This window comes from Ranitomeya imitator, chromosome 1, assembly GCF_032444005.1.
Source record: "Ranitomeya imitator isolate aRanImi1 chromosome 1, aRanImi1.pri, whole genome shotgun sequence".
Lineage (NCBI taxonomy): Eukaryota > Metazoa > Chordata > Amphibia > Anura > Dendrobatidae > Ranitomeya > Ranitomeya imitator.
This window is the reverse complement of record NC_091282.1, coordinates 35,606,830-35,627,474: the sequence shown is the minus strand read 5'-3', so window position 1 is coordinate 35,627,474 and position 20,645 is coordinate 35,606,830. Positions and strand designations below refer to the sequence as shown.

The window sequence follows — 20,645 nt, the reverse complement described above, 5'->3', positions numbered from 1 at the left end:
ATCCAGACACCTCAGAAGTTCTCCCCTTGTGAGAGGCCTCCAGGCAGCTGAACCCTTCACTAGCTTCACATGGAGTTCTCCTACTGTCCCTAAACTAGATCTCTTAGCACCTGAGAGTAAGGGGTATTGTCTATCTTCTTGAGGGGGACATACTTAGGGATTTCCCCCGGATCAGTGCCATTGTACTCTAGTGGGTCTACTTCTTGGTTGAGGAAGGTGCCAGTCGGAGTTGCCTCAGCAATAACCTTTTTATACAGGGGAATAACACAACAGAGGATTATCGATCCAACTACAAGAAGGGCAATCAGTACCAGACAAGCTTGTTGGAGGAATCCTTTGAGCCCACCCAACCAACCGGAAAAGAATGATGTGTCTACTCCTGCATTAGTTTTTAATTCTGCTGCTAACCCATTTATCTTTTTAAGGGCTATCATGGTCTTTCCATTTACCCCAGAGTTCTGAGGGATATAGGTACAACACTCCTCTCCCACCATCCCACAGACTCCTCCTTTCTCAGCTAAGATCATATCAAGGGCTAGTCGGTTTTGGAGGGTCATTCTAGTGTTAGGGCCCAATTCCTCAACCATACCTTGGAAGGTATCACAGATAGAATTGACAAACCTTTGTTCACTGTAATATATGTAATTGATCCCATCAACATTTTTATTAATCTGCACCTGTGGGATTATGGAAGCAAAGCCAGCATAAATCTGATTCTGGGCCTTAAATTGGTCAGGCACCCCCCTTGGCACTCCAATGCCATCGACATATACCAATGGATTTTCTTCATAACTCATGTAGAGCTGATCGAGACTTCTCCTCTTTCTGGTATATTCATCAGGTGTCTCCGGATCCCAAAGTGAAATCTTAAACTGCACAGCTGGTTTAACAAGGGTACATTGACCTGTCCAGGCATTAGGCAACCTAGGACGGAGTTTACCATCTCCACATAACCAATAAATGTCGTACATGTACTGTGTATGTTTAGTTAGGAAATCAGTATCCAGGGAACTGTTCTCTTTGCAGAACCCTGCCTCGAAGACCCCTACTGGTGTACCTGTAGTGTCGTGGGTATTATAGCAGGTATAATTATCAGCTAATACGGTTATCCCCCTGGGACCTTTAGTTTGGGTTCTTCATGAATTAGTGGGACATAATCTGAGCAATCAGTGGACTTTAGACCCTTCAACAGATTCATAACACAGGCAGTAGTATTGTCATCAGGAAAAGACAATGCATGTGTGTATAGATGTGTATCCGCTGCAGCACAAGCAATACATCCTACAGAGATATTCTGGACTCTTACATTGTATCTTACCCATTCTAACCATAAATTTGTCCTTGGGGCTGTTTGTGTTTCTATGGAGAAAACTTCTTGCCAACTAAGACCTGGAATGGGGATTACTTCGTTAACTATATTTTGCAAACGTTCACCTGGGCCTGTTTTAGCTGTACTGGTAACGGGGGCCTTGGTTGGTCTGAAGCTAATATCCTGGAGCTGTATATGGCCTAAATTCCCATAGTATCCGATACTATTAAACACATTATGAAAATATCTTCCCAGTACAATTGTTATCTCTGGTAACACATATATAATACTGGATAATTCCCTCTACCAACCGCTGAGTCTCGGGGCACTTGACTACATCGCAGAAATCAAATCACCAGATATTTACCGGGGCCGTTAGGTTTACCCAGAGAATAGTGGCACCGGGATTCTTATTTACAATAGGGGCCGGGGAGGTAGGGGCGAGGATGACCCCTGGCCCTAGGACCAAAAACAACAACAACATTTTCCTTCGATCATCACTATGAGTAAGCGCTGGTCCGGTCTCTTTTGCAGTGTGAAGCGTGGATTCAGGTGCTCTTTCCTTCAAGTTTTACTGACATAGCTTTTCACGACCATAAAACCACCAGGCATCAAATTGTGACCAATATCGGTTTCTGCTGAACCTGGAAGGGAAAAAGAAACTAAAACATGGGTGTTAGCAACATTTTTTACTAAGCTGAATAACATATTGAACAGCACGGTCAGTTTCTTCTGACAACTACTGAGACTGAAAATTTGCAACTGAGAACCTAGCACCAAACAATATCTCATATGGGGACAGGCCATATTTTGCAATAGGGGTAGTACGAATGTGTAAGAGCCCTGGCCATGGAGCCGTAGTCTCCTGCATCATTTTTGGTCAATTGTCCCTTCAGTGTGCCGTTCAGCCTCTTAACTTTCCCACTGGATTGTGGAGAGTATGGAGGGCTACAGTGGATCCAAGCATTGTCAGAACCTCCTGATACACATGAGAAGAAAAGGCCGGGCCTTGGTCACTTTCAGCAACTTCTGGAACACCATATCTGCATATAACTTCCATCACCAGTTTCTTTGCTGTGATCTTTGCAGTCACGTTGGTAACGGGGAATGCTTCTGGCCAACTGGAGAACATGTCGACAACCACCAGACAATATTCATACCTTCCAGACTTCGGCAACGTGATGTGGTCCACCTGGAGCCTTTGGAAAGGATAGTCGGGCTTAGCAAGATGCTTCGGGGGTACACGTTGAAGTTGACCGGGTTAGCAGGTCTGACAGATACCTCGATATGTGGGCCCATGCGCCCACATGGCAATAGCAGGGTACATCCGCTTAGGGAGACACACAAGTTGGTCCTTTTTCCAGCGACCATGTCCATACGTGCTCCATCAGCTTTCCACTGCTTCACTTCTTCCTTTGGAGACATTCTCTGCATCGTCATTAAGCGGTCTTGCGAGGTCCGGCAGAAATCCTCAGTCTGGCATAGATCATCAGGTTCCTGTAGAGTCAGTGTTTCTTGTAACTGTTTAGAGTGAGGGCGTGTGGTCACCATAGCTGGTATGGTCAGTTCAACGGGTAGGAGAGCAGCGTCTTTTGCTTGCATATCCGCACAGGCGTTACCAACAGTCTGTGGCCTGTTCCATAGTACCATGCTCCTTAACTTTGATAATGGCCACCTGGGTAGGTAATTCGATTGAGTCCATGAGGGCTTTAACAGCTTCAACATTCTTCACTGAGTCCCGGCGGTAGTAACAAATCCTCGATTGGTTCATAGGCTCCGAAATCATGAACAATACCAAATGCTTACAGTGAGTCTGTGTATTTATTAGCCCGCCTGTCCTTGGCCAAAGTACATGCAGTAGACAGAGCCTGACGTTCTGCTTCTTGTGCTGACGGTGGGAGGGAGTGAGTGCAGCTCCGTGCACTACAGTGTCTTCCGTAGTAACAGCGTATCATGTGTGAAATCTGCCAAAATCATCAGCATATCTTGAACAGTCTTTCAGGGCCTTGTAGAGAGGTTGCATTATGCGGGATGCGTCCGGTATCCACTGACAACAATAAGTACATAGTCCAAGGAAACGCTGGAGCTCAGTCACATCTTTTGGGAATGGAAGGGAGCTGACGGCTATTTTTTTTCTTTCTTCTGTGAGGTGTCTGGCACCCTGAAGGAGACAGTGACCCAAAAATATCACTTGACCAAGGCAGAACCGAAGTTTCAAGGCCGAAGCCCGACAGTTCAGATCTGCCAGATACTTGCGAAAACTAACAGTGGCAACAATGGCTTCCTGCTCTGTCTGTGCACACAACAAAAAACAAAAAAAAAATTACCCACATACTGAAGTAACGTGACATAGGCATATTCTAACTGACAGGGTTAACAACGCTATCCCCCCCTTTTTTTTTTTTTTTTAATAACACATCTCATTATATTCATCTACATAGGGGTTATATAACATAAATACCATCTGACCATCATCTTGGCTCACCAACTCTCTAGGTCTGCTCAGGTGCACTTATACGTCCATCATATTGTCTTTGTCTGTAAATTGGGAAAGGTTTGTTCTCAGGGTCAGCCAATTATTTTAGCGTAGCTAGCTAGTCAGAGGGCTTCCAGGGATAATACTCCTGTATCTGTCTTACACTACCTGGTGTGGTTGGTTCTCTGGTGGTGGGGGTGACTAGATGACCGGGTGGGGGTGACATGACATGCTGGTCTACAGCTCCTTCCCAAAAGGATTACTGTCAGCCTACTCCCAAAGTTAATGTCCCCACTACCCACTATCCTGTGTCAGCTTCTTATATCACTACATCACTACATGTGATCTTATCTGGACAGGAATCAGTGTAATTCACTTAGGTCGAGTTGCAGCACAGATTATACAAGCATTTCTCCAGTCTGGGTTTGTCTGACCGCAATATTTACAAATCCATCTGTCCTATCTTGGTCTGAGAATTAACATGGCGAGGGAGATTTCCAGACACAGGGTTAAAATGAATATTGGAGCTTAAGAGTTGATTTGTGTAAGGGAGGGGGGGCTGGAGCTGAAGTCTTCTGCTTCTTGGGCCACTGATAAGGAAGCGAGCTGCGAGTTGTGTCCTTGAAGCTGCGAGGGGAGGGGGACTAGAGAGCGAGTGAGGATCGCTGCAGCTGCTGATACAGACTGGGTTAAGTTCTTCTGGAAACTTTGGCCCCCCTTTCTCTGGCCGGCAGCACAAAGAGGAGAAGTAAAAAAAAAAAAAACAATTCGCGCAGGGGTTCACCCCTCCCATTGGGTGTCTCGGAAAACCACACAGAGTGACGAAATACAGCAGTTCTCAGACTCAATTAATTTCTACAAAACCTTCACACAATTCCTATGCCAGAACACCTCAGAAAAACTAATAATTGAGGTATTTTATAGCCAAACACGGGCTCTGCATCCTCTCATCCTCCCTCTCCATCAACCTCTTTCCATCCCTCATTCTTTATCCTCGCGCAACTCGCAGATGAGCTTGCACTTGTTCTAACAGTCCTTCATCTTTCAACATTCTTGACTGCCTTCTTGCCCTCCCGTGACTCTACTATTGTCTTGACTTCCACAGCATCCTCATCTAACTTGTGGGGCACGGACTTCTTCTGCCATAAGAGACGCAACATGACTCACAGAATACTATGCCCTGCTGCAGCCCAGGATCACTGACAGCGGTAACAACACAGGTTTCCCTTCAAAAAACAACACGGAGCCTCGCGCTCGACGTGTTATGAATAAAGAGCCTCGCGCTCGATATCCTGTCCCTAACCCCTGAACACCCGTGATTAACAGTCTACCCTGTCACGATATTCTAACCAGTCGGGAGGCGGTCTCCTAGTGAGAGCCCTCCACAGAAAAACAGGTGGTCCCCTCTCGGGACGTCTTAATTACCTAGTTGGTACAATATCACAGAGGCTGCGTCTCCTATCCCTTTCTCAAAGCCGCCCCCAATCCACAAACTTCCTCAATCTTTCACTCTATCACTACTAGGCAACAGTCACGGGTAGGGTGGTTGAATGGAGTACAATGACCAGTGGAGGAGGTGTGGTGTACACGAGGACGCGCAGAGTGCGACGTCTCTCAGTTGCTGGTTCGAAGCGTGGCACGGGATCGCGCTCGGTCTCACCACTCGACCGGTCACTCCCCAGACCCAAGGAGACCACAGACTAACCAATAACGGCTGAAACACTAGCAAGTGTGACACATACATAGTATGTGATCTCCACTTACCGTGTTTGGAGGGTGATCAGTCCTCGAGGTCAGCCACTACGGGTGTCGTCCACGGACGTCCAGGTATGGGTCCAGGGGGTCTCGGATCGCGGGCCACGCCCCACGTTGGTTGCGCCAAATTGTCGGGGTCGTCACGACAATACCCTTCATCCACCAGTCATTCCAAATCAGATTTAAAGCATGTTGGTACCGGATAAGAATGAGTCAGACACAATGCTGGTTCAAACTCATAGCATGCTCGTGTGTCCACACGTAGTGGGAACGTCACAGCAACTACTGAACTTTATTTCCTAAAACACAATATTACATGGTCCATTGGGGGAAGGTGTGCAGAGGGCGGGGATAGGCAGGGGTTAAGCAATGTATCTAGTATTCTGTCCTTCTGATTGGCTCTGACATCATCTGATGAATCTTTCTTTGTCCACATCTTGTTAAGTTTCGAATTCCAGAGAAATGTTACTTGTCCTTCTGGAATGTGCAACTTGTTCCTTCAGCCTGAAAGTAGGGCAAAGGTGAATACTGGCAGCCATCTTAAATACAGTTAAATTTGCATGTGGCAAGCAAAGGGAAAAACTTATTGTTTCACAGCATAAGAGTATATAAAAGTACAAAAGTGTATAAAGACGTATATTTTTACCTTGACAATGGGAGCAGAACTGATCTTACTCCAGAGATAAGGGAGCAGAACAGAGCTTACTACAGAGATATGGGAGCAGAACGGAGTTTACTACAGACATATGGGAGCAGAACGGAGCTTACTACAGAGATATGGGAGCAGAACGGAGTTTACTACAGAGATATGGGAGCAGAACGGAGTTTACTACAGACATATGGGAGCAGAACGGAGCTTACTACAGAGATATGGGAGCAGAACGGAGCTTACTACAGAGATATGGGAGCAGAACGGAGCTTACTACAGACATATGGGAGCAGAACAGAGCTTACTACAGAGCAGTGGCGTAACTACTAAAGTTATGGGCCCCGCTGCGAACTGTCAAATGAGGTCCCCCCATGCCAAAATATATAGATGAATTAGAAATGGCGACACACGCAAACGTCATCTGCATTAGTAATACATGCACCATTACATAATTAGTTGTAGGCTGGGTTCACAAGAGTGAAGTTTACATTCTGTATACACACCACAACCGCCAGCCTCGCGGAGGGTATCCCTCCTGTAAACCCAGCCTGACGGGGTCAACCCCTTATAAATGGAAGTGTGCTCCTCTAAACCATGTAATCACTGCCAATCCTCCAACCGTAAGTGCTGAATTTCCAGAGCTGGGAAATGGGAGCTCAATATTAGAACACGTCAACTTTAGTTCCCATCCCGCCTCAAGGAAGTATGGCAGACAGGTGTGATAAGACTATTAGAAAAACTACTGCCACACACACGGCAGTACATACTGGCAGAAGTGTGAGGGCATTAGTGCCTGTGTATGGACATGTTAGTGCCTCTTAGCTTCTGGCAATGTTTTACCTCAGCTCACATTTGGGCCATACCATTGTAAAACAGGTAGACACATTTACCCACTGACCCTACTATTCATAAGGAACTGCTGTCTACCCCTTAGTTGCCACTGTATATAGTCAGGGTGGGAATGTGGGCTACAGAACAACACAGGGCGATGACACTGCTACCTGAACCCTTCAGCTGCCCTACTATGTGCAGGGAATAAAACCAGTACAAAGTTGCTGTCCAGGGCCGTGCTGGAACAAAAAAGGAGCAATGCCACACAAACCCCACCAGCCCACAGACTATAACACTCCCCGACACCCGATCAGTGGATTTTCCTATACTGTGTTGTGTTCTTCAACGCTCCTCTTAAAGGCGTTATTTGAAGAGCTATGTGTGAATGCCGTCGCAGTGCGCACGATTGATCGCTTCTTTAGAGCGCCGGTTCTCGAGATCATGGGGGTCCCAGCGTTCGGACCCCAGCAACTACAAAGTTCTCGGGAAAGGGGATTACTTGGTATAATCCATTTAAATGTGTTTTCCAATATATATATATTTTTTATTTTCCCATAGTATTCCTGAAAATAATAAACCAATATTAACCCTCCCAAAGACCAATGTCGCCTATCCGAGAACAGGACAGAAGTGGTACTGCGCATTGTATATATACAGGACAGCAGGAGTGGTACGATGCAGAGTATATATACAGTCATGGCCAAAAGTATTGACACCCCTACGATTCTGTCCGATAATACTCAGTTTCTTCCTGAAAATGATTGCAAACACAAATTATTTGGTATTATTATCTTCATTTAATTTGTCTTAAATGAAAAAACACAAAAAGAATTGTCCTAAAGCCAAATTGGATATAATTCCACACCAAACATAAAAAAGGGGGTGGACAAAAGTATTGGCACTGTTCAAAAAATCATGTGATGGTTCTCTAATTTGTGTAATTAACAGCACCTGTAACTTACCTGTGGCACCTAACAGGTGTTGGCGATAACTAAATCCCACTTGCAGCCAGTTGACATGGATTAAAGTTGACTCAACCTGTGTCCTGTGTCCTTGTGTGTACCACATTGAGCATGGAGAAAAGAAAGAAGACCAAAGAACAGTCTGAGGACTTGAGAAACCAAATTGTGAGGAAGCATGAGCAATCTCAAGGCTACAAGTCCATCTCCAAAGACCTGAATGTTCCTGTGTCTACTGTGCCCAGTGTCATCAAGAAGTGTAAAGCCCATGGCACTGTGGCTAACCTCCCTAGATGTGAACGGAAAAGAAAAATTGACAAGAGATTTCAACGCAAGATTGTGCGGATGTTGGATAAAGAACCTCGACTAACATCCAAACAAGTTCAAGCTGCCCTGCAGTCCGAGGGTACAACAGGGTCAACCAGTACTATCCGTCGGCGTCTGAATGAAAAGGGACTGTATGGTAGGAGACCCAGGAAGACCCCACTTCTTACCCCGAGACATAAAAAAGCCAGGCTAGAGTTTGCCAAAACTTACCTGAAAAAGCCTAAAATGTTTTGGAAGAATGTTCTCTGGTTCGATGAGACAAAAGTAGAGCTTTTTGGGCAAAGGCATCAACATAGAGTTTACAGGAGAAAAAAAGAGGCATTCAAAGAAAAGAACACGGCCCCTACAGTCAAACATGGTGGAGGTTCCCTGATGTTTTGGGGTTGCTTTGCTGCCTCTGGCACTGGACTGCTTGACCGTGTGCATGGCATTATGAAGTCTGAAGACTACTAACAAATTTTGCAGCATAATGTAGGGCCCAGTGTGAGAAAGCTGGGTCTCCCTCAGAGGTCATGGGTCTTCCAGCAGGACGATGACCCAAAAACACACTTCAAAAAGCACTAGAAAATGGTTTGAGAGAAAGCACTGGAGACTTCTAAGGTGGCCAGCAATGAGTCCAGACCTGAATCCCATAGAATACCTGTGGAGAGATCTAAAAATGGCAGTTTGGAGAAGGCACCCTTCAAATATCAGGGACCTGGAGCAGTTTGCCAAAGAAGAATGGTCTAAAATTCCAGCAGAGCATTGTAAGAAACTTATTGATGGTTACCGGAAGCGGTTGGTCGCAATTATTTTGGCTAAAGGTTGTGCAACCAAGTATTAGGCTGAGGGTGCCAATACTTTAGTCTGGCCCATTTTTGGAGTTTTGTGTGAAATGATCAATGTTTTGCTTTTTGCTTCATTCTCTTTGGTGTTTTTTCATTTAAGACAAATTAAATGAAGATAATAATACCAAAGAATTTGTGATTGCAATCATATTCAGGAAGAAAATGAGTATTATCTGACAGAATTGCAGGGGTGTCAATACTTTTGGCCATGACTGTATATATATATATACAGGACAGGAGAAGTGGTACTGTGCATTGTATATATACAGGACAGCAGGAGTGGTACTGTGCAGTGTATATATATATATATATACATATATATATATATATACATACAGGACAGGAGAAGTGGTACTGTGCATTGTATATATACAGGACAGGAGGAGTGGTACTGTGCAGTGCATATATATATATACATATATATATATATATATATATATACATACAGGACAGGAGAAGTGGTACTGTGCATTGTATATATACAGGACAGGAGGAGTGGTACGATGCAGAGTATATATATATATACAGGACAGGAGGAGTGGTACTGTGCAGTGTATATATACAGGACAGGAGGAGTGGTACTGTGCAGTGTATATATACAGGACAGGAGGAGTGGTACTGTGCAGTGTATATATACAGGACAGGAGGAGTGGTGCTGTGCAGTGTATATATACAGGACAGGAGGAGTGGTACTGTGCAGTGTATATATACAGGACAGGAGGAGTGGTACTGTGCAGTGTGTATATATACAGGAGAGGAGGAGTGGTGCTGTGCAGTGTATATATACAGGACAGGAGGAGTGGTACTGTGCAGTGTATATATACAGAAGGAGTGGTACTGTGCAGTGTATATATACAGGACAGGAGGAGTGGTGCTGTGCAGTGTATATATACAGGACAGGAGGAGCGGTGCTGTGCAGTGTATATATACAGGACAGGAGGAGCGGTACTGTGCAGTGTATATATACAGGACAGGAGGAGTGGTGCTGTGCAGTGTATATATACAGGACAGGAGGAGTGGTGCTGTGCAGTGTATATATACAGGACAGGAGGAGTGGTATTGTGCAGTGTATATATACAGGACAGGAGGAGTGGTATTGTGCAGTGTATATATACAGGACAGGAGGAGCGGTACTGTGCAGTGTATATATACAGGACAGGAGGAGTGGTATGTGCAGTGTATATATACAGGACAGGAGGAGTGGTACTGTGCAGTGTATATATACAGGACAGGAGGAGTGGTATGTGCAGTGTATATATACAGACATAGATTTACACCATGCAGGCAATATATATCATAACTGAGCAGCACCAAATATTTAAGGGCTTGTCCACTACTAGGACAACCCCTAAGTGTTCGGCCCCAATAAACTAAGAAAGCCTATACTCACCTCCTGTGCCAGCGCCATTCCCACAGAGGCTGTTATGTGGTGTTATGACACGTGATGCCTGGAACCAATCAGTGCTGGTGTCACTGTCTCAATCTTCACACAATCTGAACATGAAGAGGACGTCCGGGATCAAGCAGCTCATCCTGCACGTCCTCTTCATGTTCAGTTTGTCTGAAGGCGAAGACAGTGACACCAGCACTGATTGGTTCCGGGCATCACAATTACGTATATATATATATATATATATATATACATACATATACACACACACACACTTACATACATGCACGCACACACATAGACACACACACACACATACAGACACTCACACACATATATATACACATACATAGACACACATACATACATGCACGCACGCACGCACGCACACACACATACATACATAGACACACACACACACATATATATATACATACATACACATACATACATGCACGCGCGCACACACACACATACATAGACACACACACACTCACACATACATTATATAGGTGAAACCGCGACTGCGGTATGTACATTATATAGGTGATACCACTGTGTGTAATATACTGCGACCGCTATGTATAGCCCATAAAGGCCAGACGCTGTGTGTGTACAAATGTGTGTGTGTCTGTGTATGTATATATATATATATATACACACACACACGCACATAAACACTGCGGCTGACCTATATGGCCTATACACAGTGGTCGCAGTATATTACACACAGTGGTATCACCTATATAATGTACGTACCGCAGTTTCACCTATATAATGTATATACAACAGTATACAATATACATTAGACAGGTCAAACTGCAAATGCTGCATATACTTACAAAAGTTTTCATCTTGGTTCTCACCTGAGATAGTGGAGGATGAGGAGGGTCCACTGTCCAGCCGGCATCGGAGGTGCTAAGGACGTGGGGCAGATGCTGGCCGGGGATTGGTGAGGAGAGCGCTGTTCTCTGATGCTGGTTCTGGCCAGGGTCAGACACAGTGAGGCTCGGGCGTCTGTGCACACAGTGGCGGCCTTTTCAAACCTTTGCACAGGCCCTGGTGCGTGCGCTCTCCTGTTTGCCTTCACTGACAAAAGCTGCAGCCATGTACGCAAGCACGAATGAGGGCTGTGCTCATGTGGGCCGCCACGGCCTTGGTCAGCGCGTTCACCAAAAGAGCACGCACCAGGGCCTGCGCAGACGATTTAGAGGGCCGGCGGCCCATTTTGTAGCTCCGCGTGCTTAGGGGCCCCTTAACACTCCGGGCCCTGCTGCAACCTCTGTAGTTACGCCCCTGATAGTGGTATACCATAGGCACAGATATACAATGTTATATACACTGGATGGATCAATCCTGCACCTGGCCCAGGACTAGGGTTGAGCAAAACGGGTCGTTCATTTTCAAAAGTCGCCGACTTTTGGCAAAGTCGGGTTTCATGAAACCCGATCCGACCCCTGTGCGGGGTCGGCCATGCGGTACGCGACTTTCGCGCCAAAGTCGCGTTTCAATGACGCGAAAAGCGCCATTTCTCAGCCAATGAAGGTAAACGCAGAGTGTGGGCAGCGTGATGACATAGGTCCTGGTCCCCACCATCTTAGAGAAGGGCATTGCAGTGATTGGCTTGCTGTCTGCGGCGTCACAGGGGCTATAAAGGGGAGTTCCCGCCGACCGCCATGTTACTGCTGCTGATCTGAGCTTAGGGAGAGGTTGCTGCCGCTTCGTCAGAAGCAGGGATAGCGTTAGGCAGGGTCCATTAACCACAAAACCGCTTGTGCTGTAGCGATTTCCACTGCCCAACACCACCTTCGGTGTGCAGGGACAGTGGAAGCTACATTTTTTTTTTTCCCCCTCAGCGCTGTAGCTCATTGGGCTGCCCTAGAAGGCTCCCTGATAGCTGCATTGCTGTGTGTACGCCGCTGTGCAAACCAACTGCTTTTTTCAAAGCACAAATCCTCTTGTTCCTTCCTTTCTGCACAGCTATCTTGTTTGTTTGTCCACACTTTTTATTTAATTTGTGCATCAGTCCACTCCTTATTGCTGCCTGCCATACCTGGCTGAGATTACTGCAGGGAGATAGTAATTGAAGGACACTCCCTGTTTTTTTTTTTTTTTTGTGGGAGATTAAGATTGACATTTCTGCTAGAGTGCCATCCCTGTCTGTGTCATCTCTCACTCAGTGAGCCATAGAAAGCCTATTTATTTTTTTGCTTGATTTGGGTTATAAAATCTACCTAAAAAAAATCACTACATCAATCAGTGGGAGAAAAATATTGGCCTCAGGGCTTGTGTGCCACTCTTGACTCCTGTGTGTGCCATCTCTCACTCAGTGGGCCATAGAAAGCCTATTTATTTTTTTGCTTGATTTTGGTTCTAAAATCTACCTGAAAAAATCACTACATCAATCAGTGGGAGAAAAATATTGGCCTCAGGGCTTGTGTGCCACTCCTGACTCCTGTGTGCATCATCACTCACTCAGTGGGCCATAGAAAGCCCTTTTTTTTTTTTTTTGCTTTATTTGGGTTTTAAATTCTACCTGAAAAAATCAATAAATCAATCAGTGGGAGATTAATATTGGCCTTTGGGCTTGTGTGCCAGTCCTAAGCGTGCCATCTCTCTCTCTCAGATAGTGGGCCATAGAAAGCCTATTTATTTTATTTTTTTTTTAATGGGTTTATAAATTTTCCCTGGAAAAAAAAAAAAAAAGTGGGAGATTAATATTGGCCTCTGGGCTTGTGTGCCAGTCCTGAGCGTGCCATCTCTCTCACAAATAGTGGGCCATAGAAAGCCTATTTATTTTTTTTTTTTTTGGTTTTATAAATTCTCCCTTAAAAAAAAAGGGAGATTAATATTGGCCTTTGGGCTTGTGTGCCAGTCCTAAGCGTGCCATCTCTCTCTCTCAGATAGTGGGCCATAGAAAGCCTATTTATTTATTTATTTTTTTTAATGGGTTTATAAATTTTCCCTGAAAAAAAAAAAAAAAATCAGTGGGAGATTAATATTGCCCTTTCTGCTTGTGTGCCAGTCTTGACTCCTGGGTGTGCCATCTCTCTCTCTCTCTCTCCAATTGTGGGCCATAGAAAGCCTATTATTTTTTTAGCTTGATTTGGGTTCCAAAATCTACCTGAAAAAATCACTACATCAATCAGTGGGAGATAAATATTGGCCTCTGGGCTTGTGTGCCACTCCTGACTCCTGTGTGCGTCATCTCTCACTCAGTGGGCCATAGAAAGCCTTTTTTTGTTTTATTTCTTTTCTAAATTCTCCCTGAAAAAAATCATTTTATTTTATTTGGTTTCTAAATTCTTCCTGAAAAAATCATTTTATTCTATTTTTTTTTTCCTAAAGTCTCCCTGAAAAAAAAACAAAAAAAAAACAAATCAGTGGGAGATTAATATTGCCCTTTCTGCTTGTGTGCCAGTCTTGACTCCTGGGTGTGCCATCTCTCTCTCTCTCTCCAATTGTGGGCCATAGAAAGCCTATTATTTTTTTAGCTTGATTTGGGTTCCAAAATCTACCTGAAAAAATCACTACATCAATCAGTGGGAGATAAATATTGGCCTCTGGGCTTGTGTGCCACTCCTGACTCCTGTGTGCGTCATCTCTCACTCAGTGGGCCATAGAAAGCCTTTTTTTGTTTTATTTCTTTTCTAAATTCTCCCTGAAAAAAATCATTTTATTTTATTTGGTTTCTAAATTCTTCCTGAAAAAATCATTTTATTCTATTTTTTTTTTCCTAAAGTCTCCCTGAAAAAAAAACAAAAAAAAAACAAATCAGTGGGAGATTAATATTGCCCTTTCTGCTTGTGTGCCAGTCTTGACTCCTGGGTGTGCCATCTCTCTCTCTCTCTCCAATTGTGGGCCATAGAAAGCCTATTATTTTTTTAGCTTGATTTGGGTTCCAAAATCTACCTGAAAAAATCACTACATCAATCAGTGGGAGATAAATATTGGCCTCTGGGCTTGTGTGCCACTCCTGACTCCTGTGTGCGTCATCTCTCACTCAGTGGGCCATAGAAAGCCTTTTTTTGTTTTATTTGTTTTCTAAATTCTCCCTGAAAAAATCATTTTATTTTATTTGGTTTCTAAATTCTTCCTGAAAAAATCATTTTATTCTATTTTTTTTTCCTAAAGTCTCCCTGAAAAAAAAAAAAAAACAAATCAGTGGGAGATTAATATTGCCCTTTCTGCTTGTGTGCCAGTCTTGACTCCTGGGTGTGCCATCTCTCTCTCTCTCCAATTGTGGGCCATAGAAAGCCTATTATTTTTTTTAGCTTGATTTGGGTTCCAAAATCTACCTGAAAAAATCACTACATCAATCAGTGGGAGATAAATATTGGCCTCTGGGCTTGTGTGCCACTCCTGACTCCTGTGTGCGTCATCTCTCACTCAGTGGGCCATAGAAAGCCTTTTTTTGTTTAATTTGTTTTCTAAATTCTCCCTGAAAAAATCATTTTATTTTATTTGGTTTCTAAATTCTTCCTCAAAAAATCATTTTATTCTATTTTTTTTTTCCTAAAGTCTCCCTGAAAAAAAAAAAAAAAAAAAATCAGTGGGAGATTAATATTGCCCTTTCTGCTTGTGTGCCAGTCTTGACTCCTGGGTGTGCCAGCTCTCTCTCTCTCTCCAATTGTGGGCCATAGAAAGCCTATTATTTTTTTTAGCTTGATTTGGGTTCCAAAATCTACCTGAAAAAATCACTACATCAATCAGTGGGAGATAAATATTGGCCTCTGGGCTTGTGTGCCACTCCTGACTCCTGTGTGCGTCATCTCTCACTCAGTGGGCCATAGAAAGCCTTTTTTTGTTTTATTTGTTTTCTAAATTCTCCCTGAAAAAATCATTTTATTTTATTTGGTTTCTAAATTCTTCCTCAAAAAATCATTTTATTCTATTTTTTTTTTTTACTAAAGTCTCCCTGAAAAAAAAAACCAAAAAAACAAATCAGTGGGAGATTAATATTGCCCTTTCTGCTTGTGTGCCAGTCTTGACTCCTGGGTGTGCCATCTCTCTCTCTCTCTCCAATTGTGGGCCATAGAAAGCCTATTATTTTTTTTAGCTTGATTTGGGTTCCAAAATCTACCTGAAAAAATCACTACATCAATCAGTGGGAGATAAATATTGGCCTCTGGGCTTGTGTGCCACTCCTGACTCCTGTGTGCGTCATCTCTCACTCAGTGGGCCATAGAAAGCCTTTTTTTGTTTTATTTGTTTTCTAAATTCTCCCTGAAAAAATCATTTTATTTTATTTGGTTTCTAAATTCTTCCTCAAAAAATCATTTTATTCTATTTTTTTTTTTCCTAAAGTCTCCCTTAAAAAAAAAAAAAAAATCAAATCAGTGGGAGATTAATATTTACATTTGTGCTTCAGTGACAGTCCTGCGTGTGTGGCATCTCTCTCATTTGTTGCCACCAACAACAGAGTGTGTAACATTGTGCCTGATTTTCGTTGTGGTCTCACTCACCTGTAAAGGGGTAGCTAAATCATACTGAAGTTATAGCTCACCGTGTAATTTGTGTGACAGCAACAAATACCGTTAGTTTGTTTACGTTTTTAAAACAATGAGGAAGTATGGTGGAAGAGGTCGTGGCCGGGGGCGTTCATTGTCAGCTGGTAATGAGGGTAGTGGTAGTGGTGGAGCATCAGCTGGTCGTGGGAAAAAAAATATTGCACCTAAGTCTGGAGCTGTGGAGCCAGGTTCGTCGTCTGGCTACACAAGGCCTCGAATGCTCCCTTTTCTGGGAGTAGGAAAACCGCTTTTAAAGCCGGAGCAGCAAGAGCAAGTTTTGGCTTATCTTGCTGACTCAGCCTCTAGCTCTTTTGCCTCCTCTCGTGAAACTGGTAAATGTCAAAGCAGCGCGTCGTTAGTGGATGTTCACGGTCAGGGACAAGTCGCTTCCTTGTCCTCTTCAGCAAAAACAACAACAGAGAAGAATGCAGCAGGCGACACAACGGGTTACTCCATGGAGCTCTTTACACATACCGTCCCTGGCTTAGAAAGTGAAGCAGTTAACAGTCCATGCCCATTACAAGTTGAATCTGACATGGAGTGCACTGATGCACAGCCACAGCCAGACTACTATGCTGGTCCTTTGACTCAGACCACAACATTGCCCTCGCAGGGTGCTGATCAAGAATCAGACCCTGATGAGACTATGTTGCCCCATCACGAACGCTATACCACCGACCGACACGGTGACACAGACGAAGTTGCACACGAGCTACAAGAAGAGGTAATAGATGACCCAGTTCTTGACCCCGATTGGCAGCCATTGGGGGAACAGGGTGCAGGCGGCAGCAGTTCTGAAGCGGAGGAGGAGGGGCCGCAGCAGGCATCAACATCGCAACAGGTTCCATCTGCCGGGCCCGTATCTTGCCCAAAACGCGTGGCAAAGCCAAAACCTGTTGGAGGACAGCGTGGCCATCCGGTTAAAGCTCAGTCTGCAATGCCTGAAAAGGTATCCGATGCTAGAAAGAGTGCAGTCTGGCATTTTTTTAAACAACATCCAATTGATCAGCGCAAAGTCATCTGTCAAAAATGTTCAACTACCTTAAGCAGAGGACAGAATCTGAAAAGTCTCAATACAAGTTGCATGCATAGACATTTAACCACCATGCATTTGCAAGCCTGGACTAACTACCAAACGTCCCTTAAGGTTGTAGCACCCTCGGCCAATGAAGCTAGTCAGCAACGCAACATCCCTTCCGGCAGTGTAGGGCCACCATTTTCCGCACCACCTGCAGTATCTGTGCAGGTTTCTTTGCCAGGCCAAAGCAGTCAGGGTCAGGGAATCACCAGTTTCGTAGTAGGAAACACTGCATCTAGGGCACCGGTGGCAACAATACCATCTCCCACCGTCTCTCAGTCTGCCATGTCCACCGGCACCCCCGCTAGTTCCACGATCTCCAGCTCTCCAGTCCAGCTCACCCTACATGAGACTATGGTTAGAAAAAAGGAAGTACTTAGCCTCGCATCCGCGTACACAGGGTTTGAACGCACACATAGCTAGACTAATCTCGTTAGAGATGATGCCCTACCGGTTAGTTGAAAGCGAAGCTTTCAAAGCCCTGATGGACTACGCTGTACCACGCTACGAGCTACCCAGTCGACACTTTTTTTCCAGAAAAGCCATCCCAGCCCTCCACCAGCATGTTAAAGAGCGCATCGTCCATGCACTCAGGCAATCTGTGAGCACAAAGGTGCACCTGACAACAGATGCATGGACCAGTAGGCATGGCCAGGGACGTTACGTGTCCATCACGGCACACTGGGTAAATGTGGTGGATGCAGGGTCCACAGAGGACAGCAAGTTTGGGACAGTTCTGCCTAGCCCACGGTCTAGGAAACAATTGGCTGTAGCCGTTCGCAACCCCTCCTCCTCCTCTTCGTCCTCCTGCAGAAGCGAGAGCTCGTCCACAGACCGCAGTCGCACAACCACTCCATCCGCAGCTGCCACTGTTGCACACCAGGTCTCCCATTATGGGGCAGCTACTGGCAAACGTCAGCAGGCTGTATTGGCTATGAAGTGTTTGGGCGACAACAGACACACCGCGGAAGTTCTGTCCGAGTTCTTGCAGAAAGAAACGCAGTCGTGGCTGGGCACTGTAGATCTTGAGGCAGGCAAGGTAGTGAGTGATAACGGAAGGAATTTCATGGCTGCCATCTCCCTTTCCCAACTGAAACACATTCCTTGCCTGGCTCACACCTTAAACCTGGTGGTGCAGTGCTTCCTGAAAAGTTATCCGGGGTTATCCGACCTGCTCCTCAAAGTGCGTGGACTTTGCTCACATATCCGCCGTTCGCCCGTACACTCCAGCCGTATGCAGACCTATCAGCGTTCTTTGAACCTTCCCCAGCATCGCCTAATCATAGACGTTGCAACAAGGTGGAACTCAACACTGCACATGCTTCAGAGACTGTGTGAACAGAGGCGGGCTGTTATGTTTTTGTGGGAGGATACACATACACGGGCAGGCAGTAGGATGGCAGACATGGAGTTGTCAGGTGTGCAGTGGTCGAAGATTCAAGACATGTGCCAAGTCCTTCAGTGTTTTGAGGAATGCACACGGCTGGTTAGTGCAGACAACGCCATAATAAGCATGAGCATCCCCCTAATGCGTCTGCTGATGCAAAGTTTGACGCACATAAAGGATCAGGCGTCTGCAGCTGAGGAAGAGGAAAGCCTTGATGACAGTCAGCCATTGTCTGACCAGGGCAGTGTACAGGACGAGGTAGCGGGCGAAGAGGAGGAGGAGGACGAGGAGGATGATGGGGATGATTATATTTTTAATGAGGAAGCTTTTCCAGGGCCACTGGAAATTGGTGGCGCGGCAAGGCCGGGTTCTGGTTTTTTGAGGGACACAAGTGACGTGGATTTGCCTGAAACTGCCCCTCAACCAAGCACAACCGCAGATTTGAGAACTGGAACTTTGGCCCACATGGCGGATTATGCCTTACGTATCCTCAAAAGGGACACACGCATAACTAAAATGATGAATGATGACGATTACTGGTTGGCCTGCCTCCTTGATCCTCGCTATAAAGGCAAATTGCAAAATATAATGCCACATGAGAACTTGGAACTAATATTAGCAACCAAACAATCAACTCTTGTTGACCGTTTGCTTCTGGCATTCCCTGCACACAGCGCCCGTGATCGTTCTCACACGAGCTGCAGGGGCCAGCAGACCAGAGGAGTTAGAGGGGCAGAAATCAGAAGTGGCGTTGGCCAGAGGGGTTTTCTGACCAGGTTGTGGAGTGATTTTGCTATGACCGCAGACAGGACAGGTACTGCAGCATCAATTCAAAGTGACAGGAGACAACATTTGTCCAGTATGGTTACAAACTATTTTTCATCCCTTATCGATGTTCTCCCTCAACCGTCATTCCCATTTGATTACTGGGCATAAAAATTAGACACCTGGCCAGAATTGGCAGAATATGCATTGCAGGAGCTTGTTTGCCCGGCAGCTAGTGTCCTATCAGAAAGAGTATTCAGTGCTGCAGGTTCAATACTAACAGAAAAAAGGACTCGTCTGGCTACCCAAAATGTAGATGATCTAACCTTCATTAAAATGAACCACAACTGGATTTCGAAATCTTTTGCCCCACCTTGCCCGGCTGACACCTAGCTTTCCTATGAAAAGGTCTTACCTGTGGACTATTCTGAATGCCTTTTCCAATCTCGTAATTTTCTGCACCTGATTGTCCAGCATACGACATGTTTACACCTCACTAAATGGCCAAACTCCCCACACGGGGCCGTGGTATCGACACTTGGCGACAGCACCCGTGAGAGTGCAGTTTGTCTGAAGAGGTGGGTGAGCCCGCTTTTGGTCGATGGCACTGCCACTGGGTCCCTCCTAGTACAATAAAGTGTCTCTGGCGGTGGTGGTGCGCACCCAACGTCAGACACACCGTTGTAATATGAGGGGCCCTGGGCCTGTACCGCCGGCCACAAGACAGTTTCCCCCCACCCCAGCTCAAACAGTGCTCTACCACTTGCAAAATTATCTCACAGCTCCACCAATGTTTAGTCTATGCGCTGACATCCTTCAATGCCTGCCACTGACAATACCATTGTATTGACATTTTTGTTATGTTAGGCCTTCGATGCCTGTCTGTGGTCACTCCTTCCACTAGGCCTCCACTGACCACACCACTGCTGCCCGTGTACCCCTGTAACCAATTTAAAATTGCCTACAGCCATGTGTTATTATTTTAGGCCTTCGATGCCTGTCTGCGGTCACTCCTTCCACTAGGCCTCCACTGACCACACCACTGCTGCCCGTGTACCCCTGGAACCAATTTAAAATTGCCTACAGCCATGTGTTATTATTTTAGGCCTTCGATGCCTGTCTGCGGTCACTCCTTCCACTAGGCCTCCACTGACCACACCACTGCTGCCCGTGTACCCCTGTAACCAATTTAAAATTGCCTACAGCCATGTGTTATTATTTTAGGCCTTCGATGCCTGTCTGCGGTCACTCCTTCCACTAGGCCTCCACTGACCACACCACTGCTGCCCGTGTACCCCTGTAACCAATTTAAAATTGCCTACAGCCATGTGTTATTATTTTAGGCCTTCGATGCCTGTCTGCGGTGACTCCTTCCACTAGGC

General features: G+C 45.3%; 1 protein-coding gene across 1 annotated transcript in view; it reads right to left on the bottom strand.

Annotated features, from left to right (window-relative positions):
* Window positions 1-10,611, bottom strand: part of C1QTNF3 (C1q and TNF related 3) — a 236,635-nt gene extending 226,024 nt beyond the window's left edge. The window contains exon 1 of the mRNA XM_069745978.1: window positions 10,524-10,611. Coding sequence (XP_069602079.1) covers window positions 10,524-10,541 — 18 coding nt within the window. The 5' untranslated portion in view covers window positions 10,542-10,611. The remainder of the gene's footprint in view (window positions 1-10,523) is intronic.
* Window positions 10,612-20,645: the final 10,034 nt, after the last annotated feature.